Source organism: Dipodomys merriami, unplaced genomic scaffold (genome assembly GCF_024711535.1).
Source record: "Dipodomys merriami isolate MVZ:Mamm:240054 unplaced genomic scaffold, mDipMer1.0.p SCAF_1, whole genome shotgun sequence".
NCBI lineage: Eukaryota > Metazoa > Chordata > Mammalia > Rodentia > Heteromyidae > Dipodomys > Dipodomys merriami.
The window spans coordinates 63,361,411-63,383,056 of NW_027202270.1; the positions used below are offsets into that span (position 1 = coordinate 63,361,411).

General features: G+C 39.0%; 1 protein-coding gene across 1 annotated transcript in view; it reads right to left on the reverse strand.

Annotated features, from left to right (window-relative positions):
- Positions 1–1,195: 1,195 nt before the first annotated feature.
- Positions 1,196–21,646, reverse strand: part of Lypd6 (LY6/PLAUR domain containing 6) — a 134,551-nt gene continuing 114,100 nt past the window's right edge. Inside the window, exons 3-5 of the mRNA XM_070023489.1 lie at positions 19,630–19,728; positions 5,619–5,749; positions 1,196–4,025 (exon numbers count right to left, since the gene is read on the reverse strand). Coding sequence (XP_069879590.1) covers positions 3,858–4,025; positions 5,619–5,749; positions 19,630–19,728 — 398 coding nt within the window. The 3' untranslated portion in view covers positions 1,196–3,857. The remainder of the gene's footprint in view (positions 4,026–5,618; positions 5,750–19,629; positions 19,729–21,646) is intronic.

The window sequence follows — 21,646 nt, forward strand, 5'->3', positions numbered from 1 at the left end:
GTGAAGAATGCACTCAAGAATGTAATGTATATCCTTCAAAATTTTTTTAAAAAGTGAGGGAAGGGGTAGGTTGGGAGGAATGGGTGAGAACACTGAAAAGATCAACATGAGCAAAATGCATTATGTTCATAAACTGCTTTGTTAAATAGAAACTCCTTGGTATAACTACTTAAAAATAACAAAAAGATAGAAACATTTAAAACAACAAAAAATAAAACCCCAGGTAATCCATGTTTTCAAAACGAGATTTCCTAAAAAAGACAGTGCACCACATTACATTAAGCATATGGAGCTAGTCACAGAGGTTTAACACTAAGAGCTATCTTTGGGTAAGTATGGATAAGAAATAACAATCACATCACTCATCCAGAACCAAACTTGAAAACTTTAAACTATGGGAGAAAAAGATGTATTTCCTTGGAAAGAATTAAAGAATAGGGATGGGAAGGTGGCTTAGTGGTAGAGTGCTTGCCTTGCATGCATGAGGCCCTGGGTTCGATTCCTCAGCACCACATAAGCAGAAAAGGTTGGAAGTGGCGCTGTGGCTCAAGTGATAGAGGGCTAGCCTTGAGCTAAAGAGCTTAGGAACAGTGCCCAGACCCAGAGTTCAGGCCCCACGACCAGCAAAAACAAAAACAAACCAAGAATTAAAGAATAACCAGGAGTCACAAATAAACTGGTTTAAAAGGTTGTTTTCAATCTATTTTTTCCTACTAAGAAAAATATAATAAATGTATCATTTCAAATGATATGTTTACTATTCCAACATTTGTTTCCATTGTAGAAGAAACTATGAAATGAAGGGAGGTACTTTTTATTACATCATCACTGGCATAACTCACTTCAAGTATAGATTAGATTTAGAAATCAGATTAATGGAATGAGCAATTTATATATATGCACACATACATACAGTCTTTATATTTCCTAATTTAACAAAGAAATGTTCAAGGGAACCTACAGACCTGATTAAAAGAAAAGTTTGTTAATCCTCTCTTCTTTGATTTTCAGCAGCATGTGCAGTCTAGATGAATCATTTGGCAAGGGTGAATTATCTTATGTCTTTTCACGCGTATATTTCTTGTCTGTACAACTGAAAAGTGAACTCTTGGTGCTAATCCCAAAGTCTTGAACCTAACCTGGGTACATTAATCATTGATTGACATGCACATCTTCAGGAAAAAGCCAAGTGAGATACACTTAAAATTTTTATTCATTGATTTACAAAATATACAATATTTACAACATTTATGCATTGATACAATATTGACATGGGTGTTTGAAGGAGTCTAAAAATAAATATGTGGCACATAGATTAATATACACATCATGGCTCTCTACACTTCAAGCCATCACCAATAGTGAGATTTAATGGAAAGTATAATGTAGTAGAAAAGTCAGATGGCTAACCAATCCTAGAACTTCCACATGACTGGCCCTTCCTTAATTCCTGAAGCTATGGTTGACAAACCATTTTCTTTCAAGAGAATTAAACAAAAGTCATTTTGACAGGTGTTTGGGATGCATGCAGCCATTTGTGCAGTGTCTGCAATAAGTTCCTGGGGGTTGGGTTTTTCTCCACCGTTGTGGACCTGGTCCCTGGACACCAGCCAGTGAGGTTCTGATGTGGTTGCTCCCTTGTCTCTTATTCAAATTGCATGCAGAACTTGGAAAATGTCTGTGGACTGTGACCATGCACAATTGGTACTTGTAGATATATGTACAACACCAGATTTTCTTTGCCTTATAGCATCTTTAGATGCAGCATCAGTTGTCTACTCTTAGCAAGAGGGATGAATGAAGGATTCCCAACAGTAAGAGAAAAATATCAGCTGGGGTCACATGCATATGGAATCTTGTAGAAGCAGGGTAAGATAAACTCTACATGATAAAAATGAGCAAATTCCTAGAAGGGTAATTTGACTTTCTCATTGTGTCCACTCTTCCTGCCTCATCTGCAGGAAAACGTTTCACCTCATTGAGCTTCCTAGAGCTTCAGAACCTTCATTTGTAAAGTTTAAATACTAGTGCTATTCCTTAGAGGGTTCTTGCAGGGATTATATGACCTAGCTATGTAAAGTGCTTAGCATAGTGCCTGGCACATAGGAGGTGCTTAATGCATGTCCTTCTTTCTTTCCTTTGACTCCTAACTCCAATTATAAGCACCTAAAGGAAATTGATAAGCTTACCAAACTCTGAATTAAGGCCATGTGATGTAATTTTGATTGTTTTTTGTATCAGAGTCACTGCTGTCAGTTCACATTTAGTCCCTGAGGTGGGTCTCATTTCTTGAGCCAAAGATAGCTTTCTGTGCACAGCAGATGACACTGTCTTCTGTATCACTACTGGTTCCAACCACATTACACACAAACATACTCCACAACAGAAATTTTGACCAGTGATGAAATCCACCTGAATATATCTGAGACAATACCACTGAGAAAACCATGAGCAAGAACCTCGAAGCAAGCACATTACTCTTGCTCACAGCACATTAATTTTTTTCCAACACTGGTGCAAGTATTACAGATAACTTTCCACAAACATATATTAAAAGCTTTACCACTGTTGAAAAATAAGTATTAAGATTTGATTTGTTCAGAATAAAGAACTTTTCAGAATATATTTTAGTTTCTGGTTATGTCATAAAAAATAAATAGTGTTTAAAGAATTTACAAGGAAGAAGAAAAAAATTGTAACTTTGGGTGTCAACAATATATGAAAGATGAACATTCTATCCTCTATTTCAAAAGCAAGATCTAAAAGAAACAAAAACATACTATTTTACTAGACTCTTTACTAGTCTTACAATCCACCTTTTGCTACTTTTAGCATATTTTTTCCTTAGCTATTGGTCTAAAGACAATTTAATCCAGAACCTTCATCCTAAAAAATCACTGGGTATGTGAAAGGAGAAGGTTCTTTGGCACTGAGAACTATGGATAATGAGGAAACTTGCTGAGTTACTTCCCCGGGCCCTCAAACAACTAGAAGTAACCTTAATAGGTCTCTCTTTCATCCAAAATCCCATCATCTTTGTCTAAATTATTTATGATTAAATGGAACCCAGCATCTGGTAAAAGTAACCCCATCCAACTTTGGGACTCTGGATACCATTGGCCCAGGTTGAATGGAGGGTTTTATGGAACATGATTAATTTTCCCATCAAAGTGAATCTCTCCAATTATATAAAGAGTTAAGCATAAGTACTTCATGAATGATAATTCCATTAAGTTGGGGAAAATCTTTCTCTAGTCACCCCTACAAATACACCAAACTTTTATGATTGCCTGTTTTACCTCTCAGGCAGAGCAGAGGGAAATAATTCTTTGCCTCAAGAAAAAGAGATTGGGAAAATTAAAGTGAGCAAATTGCACAGAGTAAATTGCTCTTTGAGGAACTCGGTTGGAATCTAAAATGAAATAGTCCACCAATATTCAGATTCAAAGTTGTAAAATCCTAAAACAATATGTGAATTCATAATTAGAATAAAACCAGTGGTTCTTTTACCCTTCTCCTGAAACACCATCTTTTACATGTATCCATATAACAGACTCTTCAGAACTCTTGCAGCTCATACATGGATTCCAAATCAAGAACCCCATATTGTACTACATGCAGAGCTCTTTCTTTCCTGGAGTAAAAACAACGGTTTGTGGTACAGATCCCAGGGAATGTATTGGGAAGAGGCTGGCTCCGATTAGGTCTTGGCTGGACTGTAAATGACAACAGTGAAGCATGACAATGGTACTGCCTGGCCATGATGACATCTGTGAGTGCTGTGGTCAATGACGCATGCATGACGAGAGACTGCCATGATCCCCACAGATCACTACTACCCACGTATCCTTGAGCTGCTACACAGTGAGTCCTAACCATACCCACAAGCAGGACACGAGCACCGACATACAGTGTGGGTGCCCTTTTGTCTGATTTATAGGTGATGTGGTGGCAAATGTGGCATCAGTTTCATTTCGAGGGAGTGGCAGGTTACAGATATTTCCTTCACAGCAGGAGGTGCAGATCTAAAAGAAAGGAAGAGAAAAGCAGTTGATGAAGAACTAAACAGGTCTTGGAAAGAGGCAAGGATTTTAAAGACACTGACTCCTTCATGGCAAAAGTCAAAGGACAGAGATTTGTTCTACAAAGGAATCGCCAATCCCACATTTAGGAACCATGGAGATAAATGAAGCAGCATGGTCAAAATGAAAATAGCTCAGCTTAAATTTCAAGGAATGCGGGTATTGTTTTTGTTTTCCTACGCTGTCACTGCTATAAAGTTTTGCAACATTTTTAGGCCTCAGCCATTCCATCTGTGAACTGGGGATTCTGAAGTTTGCCTTTCTTTTTCAAGAAACTCTTCTTGACCACATGAGAAAGCAGTCCGGAGGGCAAATCTTCCTCTGCCAAGTTTTTATAGTGAAAATGGGGCAACAAGTAGGCAACTTGAACTTGGATATTTATTTTGTTTATCACTGTCAGCATAGTTAACCCCGTTCTCTGAGCTGATATTCAAAAGGTTTTCATCTATACAAGTATTCCTGATTTATTCTGCTTTACTCCAGAATTACACAAAATAAACAAATCCAAAGGGTAATTGATAGGCCTTGGTTACTTTAGGCCATGGCTGTGCCTAGTATGCACCAGCAGCTTCAACAATAGCTGGACACTTGTTAGAAACGCAGAAACTCAAGCCTTACCAGACTTTGAGAACTAGAGGCTGCATTTTAACAAGCTACGAGTTGGTCATATTTATAGAATAGTTGATATCCTTTACAGTCATTGTCCTGAAACAATCTGAGCATTTGGTCACAACTGACACGGGCTAGGAAGAGTGTAATGTTGAGAACAAAGACTGAAAGTCTCAAGTGAATTTGAAGTTGGTTTCTGTCACTTACTGACTGTGCAACATATGACATATGACCATACAACAAAACTTCTCTGGTCCTCCCTGTTCTCCTGCTAGAAGAATCAAGTAATTGGTCTACCTTTCATATTTCATATCCAAAACAAGCTGGAAGGATATATTACATGTATATAGTTACAGTATCTAAAATTGAATTCTTAGCAGTTTTGAGAAATTACTTGAAAATTGAGAGAAGGAAGTCTTCATAGGTAATGCTTTCTGAGATACACAGTAAGGAATTGTCCTGACCCTGATAAAGTTTAAGAGGTGCAAATCCACATGGGGGTTCTCTGATCACTATCAAATTAGTCGAAATCCAGCAGAGACCTTCCCCAAACTCATACCCAGAAAGACACATGAGTTATGAAAGCTAAAATGTATCAGCCTTCCCAGGGAAATGACTTGCTCTGGTATCTCCAGTGCTTTGCTATGATGGGCATTAGTGGTCCCTACTCCTGGCCCTTCTGGTAGATAGCTGATTTTCTTCTGAATGAGGAAACAGCAGTCTTATAATCATCTTCAACCCTCTTGGAAAGTGCTCCTATACATTCATGTTCTTTTAGGGCATACATAAAGGAATCTTCTTTTTACAGTGGTATACTGATAGAAGGCAGCCCGTATGGGCAGGGGCATCTGCTTGTGAGTATTGGCAGCTGTCTGAGGTAAAAGGCAGCTGCCTACACTGTACCGTCTTTTGCTTTGTTGCCCAGACCTTGTGGCCTTCGTGCTCTGAGTCTCTGCAGCCAGTGGACAAGCACTCTTCTAGTGGTACACAGCGTTTGGTGACAGAGATGCTGTTTCCTGTGACTTCCATCGTGTGCTGAGTATAGCAGTATCTGGTTTCTGTGGACATAAAATATGCTTTAATTGAGAGGGGAATATTAGCTCTGTCTACTGAAAAGGCACATCGTAGCAGTGGCATGTAAACTCTCTCAAGTTTACGGCCAATGACAGAATCTACCTCCTAGAGAATGTTAATCTTTGTCTATCATAATCCTCACAATCTAAGATATACTGGTATCATTCTCTACCTTTGAATTAACTTTATTACTGTCCTGATTTTTAGGAAGTGAGTGATTCAAAGAGTTAATTTAAGTAGTCAGATACTTGTTAGCTTTCAGGGAAATGAAGGAGTAAAAAAGTTCAAGCTGGGAGCCAGTAGCTCACAATGTAATCTTAGTTACTCAGGAGGCTTAGATCTGAGGATTGAGGATCAAAGCCAGCCTGGGCAGGAAAGTCCATCACACTCTTATCTCCAATTAACCACCAAAAAAAAGATAGAAGTGGAGTTGTAGAGTGCTAGCCTTGAGAGTTAAAAGAATTTAGGCAGGTGTACAATGGTCCTATAGGAGATGAAAATCTATCACAGAGGATGTGTGTGTGTGTGTGTGTGTGTGTGTGTGTGTGTGTGTGTGTGTGTGATTCCAGCAAATTAGACATGGATTCATTTTAGCTGTAGAAAATGACTATTTTTAAGGATGAATTTCCTGCCAATGAATATGCTTGAATCCTAGGATGCCTGGAGGAAGATGAATGTCACAATGCAGGTGTTCTACAAACAAGGAGCACTGTATATGCTATAATTTCTGCACCTTTCTGGGATGGAAGATGATGACCATGAAGGCAGTTTTATGAAGGACTATATACATCTTACAAATCTGAAATCCTGAGATTTCTTGCAAAATTCCATACAGAATTTCTCTATTGATAATTTAAATACTAGAGGGGAAAAACTTGGGCTTTGTCAGTGTGATTCTTTAGGACCTCCAGGCAGCATTCAGCTCTGTAAATCTGGGACTTAGGAGAATGCACCCTGTCTCCTTTCACATTAGAAAAGAAATGAATAAATCTTAAGAAATGACACTGTGCTGTTTTTCATCTATATCTTGGACCTAACTTTGCATGCTTTATACATTTTGGATATTTAGTGGCTAATATGGAATTATGACCTACTACGATATTATTTATTAGGCAATAAAAATCCCCCACACCACATTCTGTCAATATTCTGGCAGCTTTTAACCAGAGTTCTAATGCTAAAAGAAAAAAGCTTAAGAAGTTTAAGAAGAATGAGCTAATATAGACCACATTGACCTAGTTCCAGCTATGAAAACGTAAGGATTTTATGAATCCTCCTAGACAACAGCACTTGGACAGGAACCCAGAATAGCCTCTGGCTGAGTGTGACCAATGAAAGCACCTTTTTCAGGGCTGCACTGTTGTTGGCTCTTCCCAAGAAGGGCCTAGATCAGTGCCATCCCTTTTTGTTTAATATGCTATGGAGCAATTTCAGTGTAGGGCAAATAAGATCACTCTGGGAGTGAACAGTTGAAAGTTTGACTCCTGGAAATGGCATCCCAAAGCCCTCCAGTAGATCTGAAAGCTGAAGCGATGGTGCTTTGCCTGAGGAGTTTGCAGAAGCTCTCATCTGGTTTTCTTTTAAGCTTTTGTTTGACAGTTTTTGACAAATGAATACCAGTGGCCTGAGATTTACTACATCTTCCAAAGAAGACTGGTTTACCTCTTTGGTATCAGACTCAATGGACATTTATGACCATATTTCCAACCCACACCCCAACTTCAATATTCTGGAAAGCAATAAAAACAGGAATGTTCTTATCTCCTGTCTCCTCTTCTTGCAGACAACTTGGAGCAGTGCCAGAGGCTTTATTGCTCTAAATGTAAATCTGAGCAGATAAGATCGCATGCTTATGGAATAAATAAATCTCTACAAGGTTTCATATTGGGAAATTAGGTTTGTCCCCCAAGTAACGAATTATCTTGTTTTAAGTGAGCCTTAAAATAACAATTGTTAAACTAACACCACCTCAATTCTGTTCATACTCTTTTTATTGTCTTCTTAACTTATGAATCGGGAGTTTATTTCATTGAATGAAAGCAATGCCAACCACTGATGAAAATAATTTTTCAGGAAAATATGAAAAACCCTTGCCATCTTGATATGGGAGAGGGGGATTAGTGCAGATGCTGGATAAGAGTCTAATACATAAAATAAAGATATAGCAGGAATACTGCCATGACTTCCAAAGTCCAGGTCTTAATCCTGAAGCATCAGATCCTCAAAGTATCTATTCTACTTTTTGTTTTACAAACTTTCTAGGTAACTTACAAAGTGTTAATGTGGAAGAAGGCTCTGCAACTAAGTAAGTTTTGGAAATGCTCAAATAAAATAAGCTGATTTCTTTGAGGAACATTTTTGAAGAGTCTTCAACATCCCTTTTGATCTGTGATATGCAAGGCTATGTTGGGGTGAGCAGAAGGAATTTCTCAAGCAGAACGAGGTGGACCCAGGTGGCTTCTCACTGGATGGTAGTCATGATAAAAAAAAACTGAGTTTGAGCCACAGAGCATGGCTCACCAAGCATTCTGAATAATCCTTGGGTAGGTAATGAGGTTACATGAGAATCAAGCATGCTGATAACTTCACACTAAAAGGATTCCAAAGGCTTTTATCTAAAAGATAAAAGATGGATTTGAATTTCTAGTAGGTTACTTTTGGCCTCTAAAATCTTATATTCTGCAGTTGCTTAGTATTCCCAGAGGCTGTGAAAGCTAAGTCTTTGACTCACAGTAAAATTAGAAGTAGAAAAAGAGGGCCTAATGAACACAAAACATAATTTTTGTAAAACTTTCTCTGTCTCTGTCTCTCTCTCACATACACACATACTATAATCTATTTTGAAATTTAAAATGACTTTACAGCTAAGCTGTCCAATAATAGAACTACAGGTAAACCAACTCCACACAAAGTAATCTGACATAAAATGAGACACTACAAATGTCTACCTCTGATAAAAGACTCTTCACCACTTATTTATTCTCTGTTGCTCTGCTATAGAGAACAAACCTGAGGTGCAACAAAATGGATGAGAAGCTGGGTGCCACTGGCTCATGCCTTTAATTCCAGCTACTCAGAAGACTGTGATCTGAGGATGGAGATTTGAGCCAGCCCAGGCAGCAAAGTCCAAGAGACTCTTATTTCCAATTAACCACCCTAAATCCAGAAGTGGAGTGGTGGCTCAAATTGGTAAAAGGTTCAGGGATAGCACCCAGATCCTTAGTTCCAGCCCCATGACTGACCAAAAGAAGGAGAAGGTGGAGCAGGAGGAGGAGGAGGAGGAGGAGGAGGAGGAGGAGGAGGAGGAGGAGGAGGAGGAGGAGGAGGAGGAGGAGGAGGAAGAGGACAAGGAGGGGGAGGAGGAGGGGGAGGAGGGGGGGAGGGGAGGAGGGGGAGGAGGAGGGAGAGGAGGAGAAAGACAAGGAAAAGGAAAGGAGAAGGAGGAGGGGGAGGAGGGGGAGGAGGAGGAGGAGGAGGAGGAGGAGGAGGAGGAGGAGGAGGAAGAGGAGGTGGTGGTGGTGGTGGTGGTGGTGGTGGTGGTGGTGGTTGTGAAACCACTGGGAGATATTAAACCTTTAAGAGGTGGGCCTAGTTAGGAACTAGGTCATAAGTTGAATTCATCCAAATTGAAGGTAAAATAATACTACACTTCTACTGGAAGTGCAATTTTCATATGGTATGAAACACTTTGGAAAAAATTTGCCAGAATTTACCATATGTGAACCCATGCACAGTCTATGATACTATGAGGAGACTTTATGAGTAACCAGAAGGAATGGAATTTCCCCAGTTGACCTTCAGTGATACTATCCTATAAAGGATACTGGTGGGGGACTGGGGTACCACATTATGGCCTGCTGTGGAAGGAAGTCTAGATTCTCATTCTGCCTTTGTTGGTGTGAAGTGGGCTACATTTTTTGTCATATGGTTTTGGCTAGAGTGAAGTAACTATTATCTGAAAGCGATTTTCTTTCTAGCTGCTTCTTTCCTTGTACTTTGGCTGCGGGGGGGGGGGGGGGTGGGGAGGGAGGGAACTTTTCTTAGGATTTACTTTGTTGGTGCTTGTGGTATTTTCAGGTTGTTGACTTCTTCAGCTCCAAGCCTAGAATATATGAGACAAAAAGGACAGTAATTTCACGACTTCAGATCCTGAAGTCTTATTTTCTCTCTTTCCACCTTTAATAGTCTTTCTTGCTTTTTCTTTTTTGTTTTGTTTTTTTGATAGATGAAATTCAGGATTTTTAGTTGTACTTAGCAGGAAGAATAGAAATATATATCTATTTCTTCTTATCAAAAGCAGATATCCTTTGTAATTTAGCATAGATGATTCTATTTAGAATTGTCCTGTGCATTGTGCATTTCCAGTGTCATCTATAAATGTGACAAAATGTCTCCAGGTATTGACAAATATTCCCAGTCAGGAAAGAGTCACTCCTAGTCAAAATCTACTGTTCTAGATCATGATCATAAAAATAAGGGTCATTGTCACTGGAGGTCTGCACTGCCTCCAGCATGTAGCACAGAATTCTATAATGCACTGCAGGTAGTTAATGCATAATAACACACTTGGGTAGGAAGTATACCTCTAGCCAAGCTCCTCTACTTAAAAGTTGAGCCAATTAAAACATTTTAGTTTAGCTCTATGATGTCTATAACACCTTTCCATGTTTATATTTTGACTGGTCTCAGCCAATTTGAGAGTAAAATCATACTACATTTCTACTAGAAGTGCAGTTTTCATATAATACATGCACTTTGGAAAATCATTTGCCAGGAGCTATAGCAAGTAAGTCCATGAAATCCTATGAATAAAATGCCCACTTAGCATGTTATTATTATATATTAAGAAGAAATTAGAAACCTCTTGGAATGTTCAAAGAAGAACTATCTGTACAATTGAAAACTAGATACTACAAGAATGCTTATTAATTATAGAAAAATAAATTATAATATATATTCACATAATCAGAACAAATAAACTACATCTAACAAAATGAATGTTATGAATGCCATAGTATTCCATTTTTGTAAAGAATTCTATATGAGACAAAACTAATCTATGCTATTGGGAATCAGGAGGGTGACTATACTAGTTTTCTAGGGCTCGATTAAAAGACAATCGCAGACTAATTGATTTAAAAGTTTCTTTTAAAAATAAGTTTTCTTAGCAGGGCACTCACTGGTGGCTGGTGCTTATAATTCTAGCTACTCAGGAATCTGAGATCTAAGAATCACAGTTCAAAGCCAGCCTGTGCCAGAAAATCCATGAGATTCTTATCTCCAATGAACCACTAGAAAACCCGAAAGTGGCTCTGTGGCTCCAAGTGATAGAGAATTAGCTTTGGGTCAGAAAGCTCAGGTACAGTACCCAGGCCCTGAATTCAAGGTCCATGACTGATTAAAAAAAAAAAAAAGTTTTCTTGTGGAGGTCTCTCTCTCTCCTTGGTTTGTTGATGGGCCATCTTCATTTTCTTTCCTTTGTGTCTGTTGGTGTTCTGGCCAACAGTCAAATACAATTAGATTTATTTCAAAGACCTCATTTACTTGTAATCACTTCTTTAAACATCTTATCTCCAAATACAATCAAATTCTGAGATATTAAGTTTAAGGGGTTCTACATATGGATTTGAATAACAGTAACTGTTGGTAGTGGGAAAGTGACTGCAAGCAGGTATGAGAGAAACTTTCTGAACTCCTGCAGTGGTTACTTCTTAATCTGAATGCTGCTTACATAGGGTGGCTAGTTTGTGAAAACTCATTACATTATATTACATTAACTTGTATTACATATTCTTCTATTTATAGATTATACCTTAATTTAAAATTCAGTTAAATTGAAACTGAAAGAGACTCCAAGATGAAAAAATTAACTAGACTTTTGAAAAAGATTAAATACATACAAACTGAGCTGCAAAGAAGCTGAATTATTTAGAACTTGCCCTAACTAGGAATTATTACATGGCCTCTGGCATCCAGGCATCTTGGTTTTCTTTTTTTTTCTCCTATCAATGACTCACTCTAGATTTTTTAAAGACATGTTTTCTCCTCTTCTCCTATGTAAAAAATTCCTACAGGCAAAAATTAAAAATAAGTAAGTACTCATCAACTTGATTGAGTCATGGCTAGACTTCTTTCTCCTATAATCAGAAACGCTTACAAAAATTGCCAAACACATACCTCCTAATTTTTTAAAGAATACCATTCCTGCCTTTGTGGTTGCTGCTGCTTGGTTTTATTTTTGAGACAAAGGCCTCATTATATAGCCCAGGCCAGCTGTCAATCCGCAACATAATACCCAGACTGAACTTGAACTCTGGATCCCTCTGCTTCAGCCTCCCTAGTACTAAGTGTATAGAAATGCATCACTATGCCCAGTTGTTAACATTTCTTTTGTTTAAGTAAGTAAAAAAGACTTATTTAGGATTTGTTAATAGTACATGGTGGTTTTATGTGTAGGTTCCATACATTCATACTTCTAATGACAGGTACCACTCACTTGAGGAATGAATATCTCTTTTAAATCAAATCACTGAAATTCAGAAAACAATGTACTTATTACTAGCCAAAGGCCAAGAAGGTGTTTCAGAAGGTAGGTAAAAGATAAACAGGACTCCACAGAGGACAGTGGTTAATACAAAAACCTAATGGTAAAAGCATCAAAAGATGCTTCCGGTCTATATTAGCAGGAAATATCTGGATAAAAGCCCCATGAGCTAGAAAGGGTTGATAATATAGAAAAACAATCAGAGAAGGTAAACATTGCTGAAATTTTTCTAATGAAAGAATAATTCCAGGAAGTATACTAGCTGGAATGTACTAACTTACATCATCATATTCAGAAACAGAATAACATTAAATTAGTAGAAAAAAAAGACATAAAAGCCAGGCACCGGTGGCTCACGCCTGTAATCTAGCTACTCAGGAGGCTGAGATCTGAGGATTGTGGTTCAAAGCCAGACTGGGCAGGAAAGTCTGTGAGACTCTTATCTCCAATAAACCACTAGAAAACTGGAAGTGGCGCTGTGGCTCAAGCGGTAGAGTGCCCGCCTTGAGCTGAAGAGTGCAGGGACAGTGCCTAAGCCCAGAGTTCAAGCCCTACAACTGACAAAAAAAATGCATAAAAACAAATTTCTATATGAAGTCACAGGAGAGCTACTCAGTAGGCAGGACTGATGACCAAAGTGGCATAGAAAAAAATCTGGAAGTGGCGCTGTGGCTCAAGTGGCAGAGTGCTAGCCTTGAGCTGAAGAGCTCAGGAACAATACTCAGGCCCAGAGTTCAAGCCCCACAACCAACCAAAAGAGAGAGAGAGAGAGAGAGAGAGAGAGAGAGAGAGAGAGAGAGAGAGAGAGAGAGAGAGAGAGAGAGAGAGAGAGAGAGAGAGAGAGAAAGAAAGAGAAAAGAAAAAATCCTTTGTCTGACATTCTGTATCTCCTCTCCCTTTGAGCCATCTGTTGATTCAAAAGCTGCCCAGGCCAGGTGCTGGTGGCTCACGCCTGTAATCCTAGCTTCTCAGGAAGCCTGGGCAGGAAAGTTTGTGAGACTCTTATCTCCAATTAACCACCAGAAAACTAGAAGTGGTGCTGTGGCTCAAGTGGTAAGTGCTTGCCTTGAGCTGAAGAGCTGAGGGAGAGGCCCAGAATTCAAATACCATGACCAACAGAAAAAACAAACAAACAAACAAACAAACTGTCCAGGTAGAGAGGATGCAAAGCCAGGCAGAAAGCCTTGTTGAGGGGAAGAGAAGTAGGGCATAGCCTTGTCAGTCTCAGGGGACATGAGATATAAACAGAAGGTCAGAGTTGGCAGGGCAGCCAGGAGAGAAGAGACACTTATAGGCAAGTGTAAAATTCAAGGTTACCATTTACTCATGTTTAGCATGTTTAAAATGCCATTGTCCTCCAATTTCTATTGTTTGTGTCAAAACAAACGTCTGGCAAGGTTTGCAACACTAACACTTGTGTGTGGAGGGGGGCTAATTGGAACAGCATAATTGGTACAGTCACTTCAATAAACTACCAGGGAGTATTTGGAAAACCTAGCACTTACATGCCCCATACCTGGCAGTCATACTTCTGGGATACTCCTAGAGAAATGTATAAGAACATGTATTAAAACAATCCCATGTGTAATAGTATTTGTGATATTAAAAATGCACACAAACCAAATGTCCATCAATAGTAGACTAGATGAATTTTGGTGCCTCTGAGAAAGAATGACTGTTATATACAAACCACAGGCACATTTCTCAGAACAATAACTTGACATACAATGTTGTTTGAAAGCAGACACTATACCCATGTGAATTCATTTAAATGAAGCTTAGTGACATGTCACAATATAGCCACCTTTGTAGGGAGGGGAATAATGACTGGGAGAACTCTCAGGTTTTATTGGTTTATACAGGTGGTGGACAGCCTAGCACATCAACTTTGTAGAAATTCACAGCTGTTCCCATTATAGTTTGGATGGTAACATTTACTGTAAAATATACTTTAAAAAAGGAAATAGCCTAAGACTTCCTTTCAGCATATAATAGATTACCAGAAAAATCATCTCTTTACTGGGCAGCCAAAAGTGATGGATAAAACATAACCAATACCTTTGTCAATGAAGGAATAAACTCTCAAGAAAGGGACATCTCAGTCCCAGACTGGATACTGGTATGGATTGACCTCTCTTGGGCTAGAAAGATTGTTAAAAAGATAAACTATAGGAAGTGATAAAGTCTGACGTATTTGAGGGCTTAGAGAAATATTTTAATTTAAAGGGTAGAACAATTTTGAAACCCGAAGGCTATACCCAGTGTAAAATAGCCTAAAAGAGTGGGGTGGGGGAAAAAATCCAGTCTGAGACTAAATAAAACATAATGGTTGTCTCAGACAGTGCTCTGTCCAAAAAAAGTCAACAATAAACCAGTCTTTACTAGGAATTTCTAATTTTGGGCTTGTCTTCACTTGAGCTGAGGATCCCATTTATATTTCCTGTTTGTTCCAGGAATTGCCAGACAATTTATCTAAAAAGATCCATCAAGGGACAGTTTTGTTAATTCATTTTCACAGAAAAAAAGTGAGTATCCTAGAAGCTGCAACCCAAAAGATATATGTTTTCTATCTCATCATTTTTCTTCTGATTTTCTATCAGCAATTATTTCAAGTTTCAACTATTTCCTGAGGAGACTACTGCACATGGTAATTAATAAGGAAACGAATGTCTTGAGTCTTTGCATTCTCCACAGAACAACTCTCATAGAATTGGAATATTTTTGACGTGATATTGAATTCCACAGACTCTTGATAAACAGACACACAGTTCCTTCTCTCAAGAAACTTTTAATCTCACAGTAGAGTGAAAGTCCTGGGCAAAGTGACCTGCATTCAAAGACGTTATAATTAGCTCTTATTTTATTACATTAGATCCTTCTATTGAATTTTCACATAATATCTTCAAGATCTTTTCTCATTCTGGTTCATAAAACTGAAGATATCTGTAAGACTAGCTGATGAAATGGCAGGCACTGCAAAGGAAGTACAATGGAAAAAAGACTGAATGGAAGCCAAACAAGGGAAGCAGTAAGTCAATGAGGGAGGGCATCTAAGATTCTCAGTTCCAGGGTGCAGATGTAAATCATGGACTTGTAAGCACCAGAGGCAAAAGGAGTAAAATAGATGATAAAGGACTTAACACAACACAGCTTCTGAAAGTGATCAGGAAGCTTTGCCACTGGAAGTGTTGCTGGCTGATGCCCCCAATGCCAAAGGAATGATTCTACTTCTAAGCAAGGACTGCCTTTTTCAAAGAACGCTGGACTCAATGATTATTCAAAACAAGTATGCTGATTCCATGAGTGTCAGGCACTAGGATATGTTATATCTTCATGTTCATTCATTTAACAAAAGTTAGCTGTTGAAATTCTTTATTTCTGTTGGTAATAGGGTTTCATCTGAAAGCCTCATGCTTGCTAAGCAAGTGCTCTATCAGTTAAGCTATATCCCTAGCCTTAGCTTTTTGACAATTCTTAAAATCAGCCATTCCTTAAGCAATGGGGGGTATAGACGTATCCATTAGATGAGATTAAATGCTTACATGGGTATTATTTTCACCTTCCCCAAGTTATTTTCATATCATATGATGATTAAAAAAGTGTTAAATATGTCACGGAATGACCAAACCTAAGGCCAGGAATGTTTCAGAAAGCCAGAATGCCTTTCCATGATAACAGCTTCTGAGCTGTCCTCATTAAGCCTGTTGGTCAACTTCTAGCTAAAGGGTACAGAAGACTCATGGGAAGTAGGACTGGTCAGACCGGGGGCTGTGTGGCCTTACCTCTTCTCAGGTTACAGCTTTGAGTTCCTCCCTCTTACCTGCTCTTCAGGGCCACACAAAAATCACCTAGCCCTACTATTTCATTCTTAGTAGCATTTGATACAAACTGGTTGATCCTTCCAGGTCAGGTCCTTTCCCACCCAGTGAGCACATTTGGGAAATCCTGTTTCCAAACCACTGCTCTAACTTTGCAGAAGATCTTCCTTCTTCAACATCTTAAATCTATTTCCCAGGTATCAGGCTGTTCTGGTCTTCCAAGAACATGGTGCATTCACTGGCCCCTCTCACAGAACTAAAGCCAAGTTTCACTTGACACATAACTTTGACCTCCAGTTTGTGACATTTGATATGGCCAGATCTTATCTTCCAGGTTAAACTGCCTGCTTCAAGGAAGAAGAAACTAGATTCCTATTTTTGTCTGCATAATCTCTCAAGGGGCCTGGCATCTTGGCATGGTTGTTTTATGTCTTGAACCTCAGTGCATGATTTTCCATTATCCTATAAACTTAAGGATACAAAAATGAAAGTTGGAGAGAAAGGATAAATTGTATAAAAAGCACTCTATGGTACTTTGAGGTATTTAAACCTTGAAAGGATAGATTCTGATCTCAAAAGAAACTATCAAGATGGAATTTTCTGGGGGAAATAGGGGACTGGAAAAGAAAGTGCAAAAAATGAGGTTAGTTTGATTAAATTAAAATATATGCATGTGTTAATTACCATGGTAATTACTATGGTGCTTTTATACAATTACTGTATAGTGAAAGGAAAGTAAAACAGGCTGTGTTGTTACTATGAGGTACCACTGGGAATGTTGGGAGACAATGAAGAAGGTGAATGGTCAAAGTAATCTGTATGTATGTATGAAAATAAAACAATGGAGTTTGCTGAAATTGTTTGAAGAGGAGGGAGGGTGGATGTGGAAAAGATGTGGAGAGATTAGTTTGTATATAAAAAACATGTCAAAAGGAAACAACTCTTGTACAAATAGTATGTCAACACAAACCTTTGAAAACTTAAAAACAAGATGGAACTTTCTGTTTTCCCTGAGATGCATTCAACACTGATGCTTCTGATCTCCTGTTTTGTTTTTTTTTTCTGTGACAGAGATATACTTGTATGCCATCCAAATCTGTACGTGGGCAATTCATATTCCCTCTTCCTTCACATGTTTCTATCTACTAAGGCAAGCTCAGAACTATAACACTTCTGAGAGAAGTATAGTCATATTATGCCATGGTCTGAAATGTGTGCTCCAAATTCCTATGTTAACACTGAATCATCAATGTAATGATATTAAAAGATGAAACTTTCAAGAGATAATTAAACGCTCCAGAGTTAGGATTCAAAACCTTATAAAAACCTCTAGAGGGGCTGGGAAGGTGGCTCAGTGGTAGAGCGCTTGCCTTGCATGCCTGAGGCCCTGGGTTCGATTCCTCAGCACCACATAAACAAAAAGAAAAAAAAGCTGGAAGTGGCACTGTGGCTCAAATGGTAGAGCGCTAGCCTTGAGCTGAAGAGCTGAGGGACAGCGCCCAGGCCCAGAGTTCAGGCCCCACGACCGGACCCCCCCCAAAAAAAAAAAGATCTCTAGAGAGTGGGTTGGTTCCTTTCCAAAAGCTTTCTGCCTTCCACCGTGTAAGAATACATCCTTCTCCAGGCTGAAGAAAGCAACAACAAAAGTGACATCTTAGAAGCACAAAAACTTGGCTTTCACTGTCCTCCATCTTAAATTTCTCAGCCTGTAGAACTACGAGGAATAAATACCTTTTGTTTATAAAATTAGTTATATCATGATCTAGTAGTAGCATTAGGTATACTAATTCTTACCATTTAAAACAATTTGAAAAGCTAACTGGCCAAGTCTTTTCCAGCAGAATTCAGCCCTGGAAACAGTTACTGGAAGCACAAGCAAATCATCCTGATTTTGTCCAGAGTCCTTGTTTACAATTGTCAAATGTTGCTGCATGTTGGAGTTAGCAAGGGAACTTTGAAAAATTCTTATTCCCAGCCAACCCTGTGCAAGTTAAATCCCTGGCATCACAGTTTTTGAAACTTTACTAGATGTGTTTGATGTGGGGCCCTATTTTCGAAGCAGTGGTTTAATCAGGTCCATTAACAACTTGCCCAAAGGTTCATCCTACCACATTAATGTCAGAACACACTGGCTTATTCAGAAATGAGCAATAGCTACGAAAGGCAATAGGCATAGGATTTATCCTTGAATACCTAGCTGGCTGGACATGAAGCTAGTAATTAAGCCCATCTTTAATGTCACCATGTTTTTCCCTTCTCTGTAATCACTTTGAACTCCACAGACATTTCTACAAAAACTAAGCAAGGAGATTCTTCCTTAGAATCCCCTGGAAAGTTTAGCAATACTGAGAAAAAGTCTTGGTCTCAGAGATGCTAGTCCAATTGTGTATAACTATGATCTCCAAACTAGGAACCTACGGATCACCTGGACATTTCTTAGAAATGTTCTCAGGATCATCTCAGAGCTAATGAATCACTGAAGTGGAATATGAAGGGACTGTGGAGAAAAGGCAGATCACTGATGGAGTCTGAGAGCCATAGATCTAGGAGGGGGCACAGGTTTCACAGAGTTTGAAAAGTTCCACCAGTATTTCTTCTGGGAAGTCTAGGTAGAGACTTCTAGGTTAAAGAGCACTGAAAATGTTCCTTTAATGGTGTGTTCTGAATCTTCTAATTTCTCATCTACCAGAGGAAGCAGAGTGCCATACACTGGGTGGAGAATGGTAGCTCTCACATTAGGTTGAAAAATGATGAATTTAATGAATTTAGTCATTTTATCTGAATTAGATCAGCAGGGAAGTACACTAACTACTCACTGAAACCCTAGTTAAGAAAATATCCTCATCATCCCTCTAACCCAATGAATCTACTTCCCTCCGAAATAAAACAGCCAATTAACTGTGACCCCCACAGCCAAATGTAAACATCTATTTTACTTAACAGGAAATTTAGCTATTTTCATTTTGAAATAGGTCTTTGAGTCAAAATTTCAAGCTTCAAATCAGACCCAATCTTTTCCTTCAAAGTGAACTTAATAGTTTAAAAGGCTCAGAGTTTCTATTTATGCAACAATGACATTTAAAATTCTTGCTTTGATACTGTCAAGATAGAAGCATCTGGCAATATGGGTAATAAATGGAATCTTTCTATGAACATCAAACTTTATATGAAAGGAGTTCCTATGAAATGACTAACACTTCAAAGAATGGCAAACAGGCTGGCCATTCTCTTCTTGTTTTGCATTTGGCTGCCCCTGATTTGGGGGTCTCGTGAACATCCTCTGGGTCTCCAAAGATGCTTCATTAGAAACAAAGCAACTCCATGGACCTCTAATATCTCTGAGAGCCTCTGAGTATAAGTTATGCATGATGAAGTATAAAAGATCTGCTAATAGCCTGAAACAAGTAGAGCAGTTGAGATTGTAAGTGCAGTCTCAGATTGTGCTCAGGGTCATTCATTCATGAACAGCTCTGGGGGCACTAAACCTGTCTACAAAGATTACCTCGAGGACAGTAGATGTCAGGAGCCCATCGGTTGCATTCATAATTGTCTGCTGCCTTCTCACAGGTAAAGCATTTAAATCCTCCAGGATATGGTGTAGCTGCAAAAACAAGAAAAAAAGAAATGAATGACTCTGCACACATACTCATTTTTTAACAGGATTCTCAAGACTTCTCAGCCATGTCAATAATGTAAACATCCAACTACCTATGATCCTAGAAATTTAACTCTTAAAAGTTTATTCCTAGTAATGGATGGGGTGAACCTACACTGTTCACATTTTTAAAATTATCATGATTAAAACAGCGTTGTGAAGAGGCATCTGAGGAGACTCTGGCACTCGTGATGGCCGACGGAAAAGCCCAAGATTGATTTCAGCAGCTGAAAACAGCTGTGTGCTGTTTTATCATGCAGCTTGAGAAACCTGTTGATTTCTGAGGCAACTTGGGCTGGGCCGCTGTTGCTTTAAAAGGGTTTGTCAATGAGGCAGATCAGATTCCGATTTGATGGGCAGGCAATCAATGAAACAGACATGTCTGCACAGTTGGAAATGGAGGATGCAGATACAATTGATGAGCTCCAGCAGGAGTCAGGAGGTGTCTACTAAAAAAAGAGAACCTGCTACTTTGCTCCAGAACTTTGTTGTTGTTGCTGTTGTTGTTGTTGTTGTTTTGGGAGGGGGGCCTGGGGGGGTTGAACTCTGGGCCTGGGCACTGTCCCTCAGCTCTTCAGCTCAAGGCTAGCGCTCTACCACTTGAGCCACAGGGCCACTTCTAGCTTTTTTTTCTGCTTATGTGGTGCTGAGGAATCGAACCCAGGGCCTCATGCATGCGAGGTAAGCACTCTACCACTGAGTCAATTTCCCAGCCCCAGAACTTTGTTCTTTTTTTTTTTTTAGGGTCCGGTCCTGGGGCCTGAACTCTGGGCCTGGGCGCTGTCCCTCAGCTCTTCAGCTCAAGGCTAGTACTCTACCACTTGAGCCACAGCGCCACTTCCGGCTTTTTTCTTTTTGCTTATGTGGTGCTGAGGAATTGAACCCAGGGCCTTTGGCATGCAAGGCAAGCCCTCTACCACTGAGCCACCTTCCCAGCCCCAGAACTTTGTTCTTATAGACCAAGAATACATTCTGAATTAGAAAACTGCAATTTAGTTCCTGATTACTACAGTATAGTTTTCTCTATTCTTTCATTTTTCCCCTTCCCCATTCCTTTATTGTACATAAAGTGACTGGTGTATGTGCACTAGCATATTCTTTTTTTGTTTCTTTTTCTTTTAAACTAAATGGCCAATGGTATATTTTGATTGACATCAAATGGAGATGGCATGGGGGAAATACTGGTTCTGTGAAAATATCCAAAACATCCCCCTTCTCCATTCGCGGCATGCTCATTCAGCTTTTATCTTTATATTTCAGTAAGTTATTTCGCTCTCACTCTTTTAACAAAAAAAAAAGAGAGAAAAAAATCCTTGCATGATGCTTGGTAAGAAATGTATGCATTATCCTGCCCATGTAATTGTAGCCCCTCTGTACAGTATGTTCTCAAATAAAATAAAATAATATTAAAAAAATCCTTGCATGCCTTGTTTAATTGGAGAATTTTAATGTTTTCATTTATCATTGTAAGACCAAGGACAATTTTATAACTGTTTTTGTTTGCACCTGTTACATGTAGGACAGTCTGTCTTTAAGTACAGGTAAATTACTCTTAAAAAAAAAAAAAGAAAGAATCCCACAAAGTTTTCCCTTCAAGTCAAGTGTCTTGTTGTTTGTTTGTTTATTTTTTGTTGGTCATGGGACTTGAACTCTGGGCCTGGGCACTGTCCCTCAGCTCTTCAGCTCAAGACTAGTGCTCTACCACTTCAGCCACAGCCCCTATTTCCGGCTTTTTCTGTTTATGTGGTACTGAGGAATTGAACCCAGGGCCTCATGCAGGAGAGGCAAGCACTCTACCACTGAGCCACCTTCCCAGCCCTACATCTTGTTGTTTAAATAAACTCCTTGTTTAAAAAAATTCCAG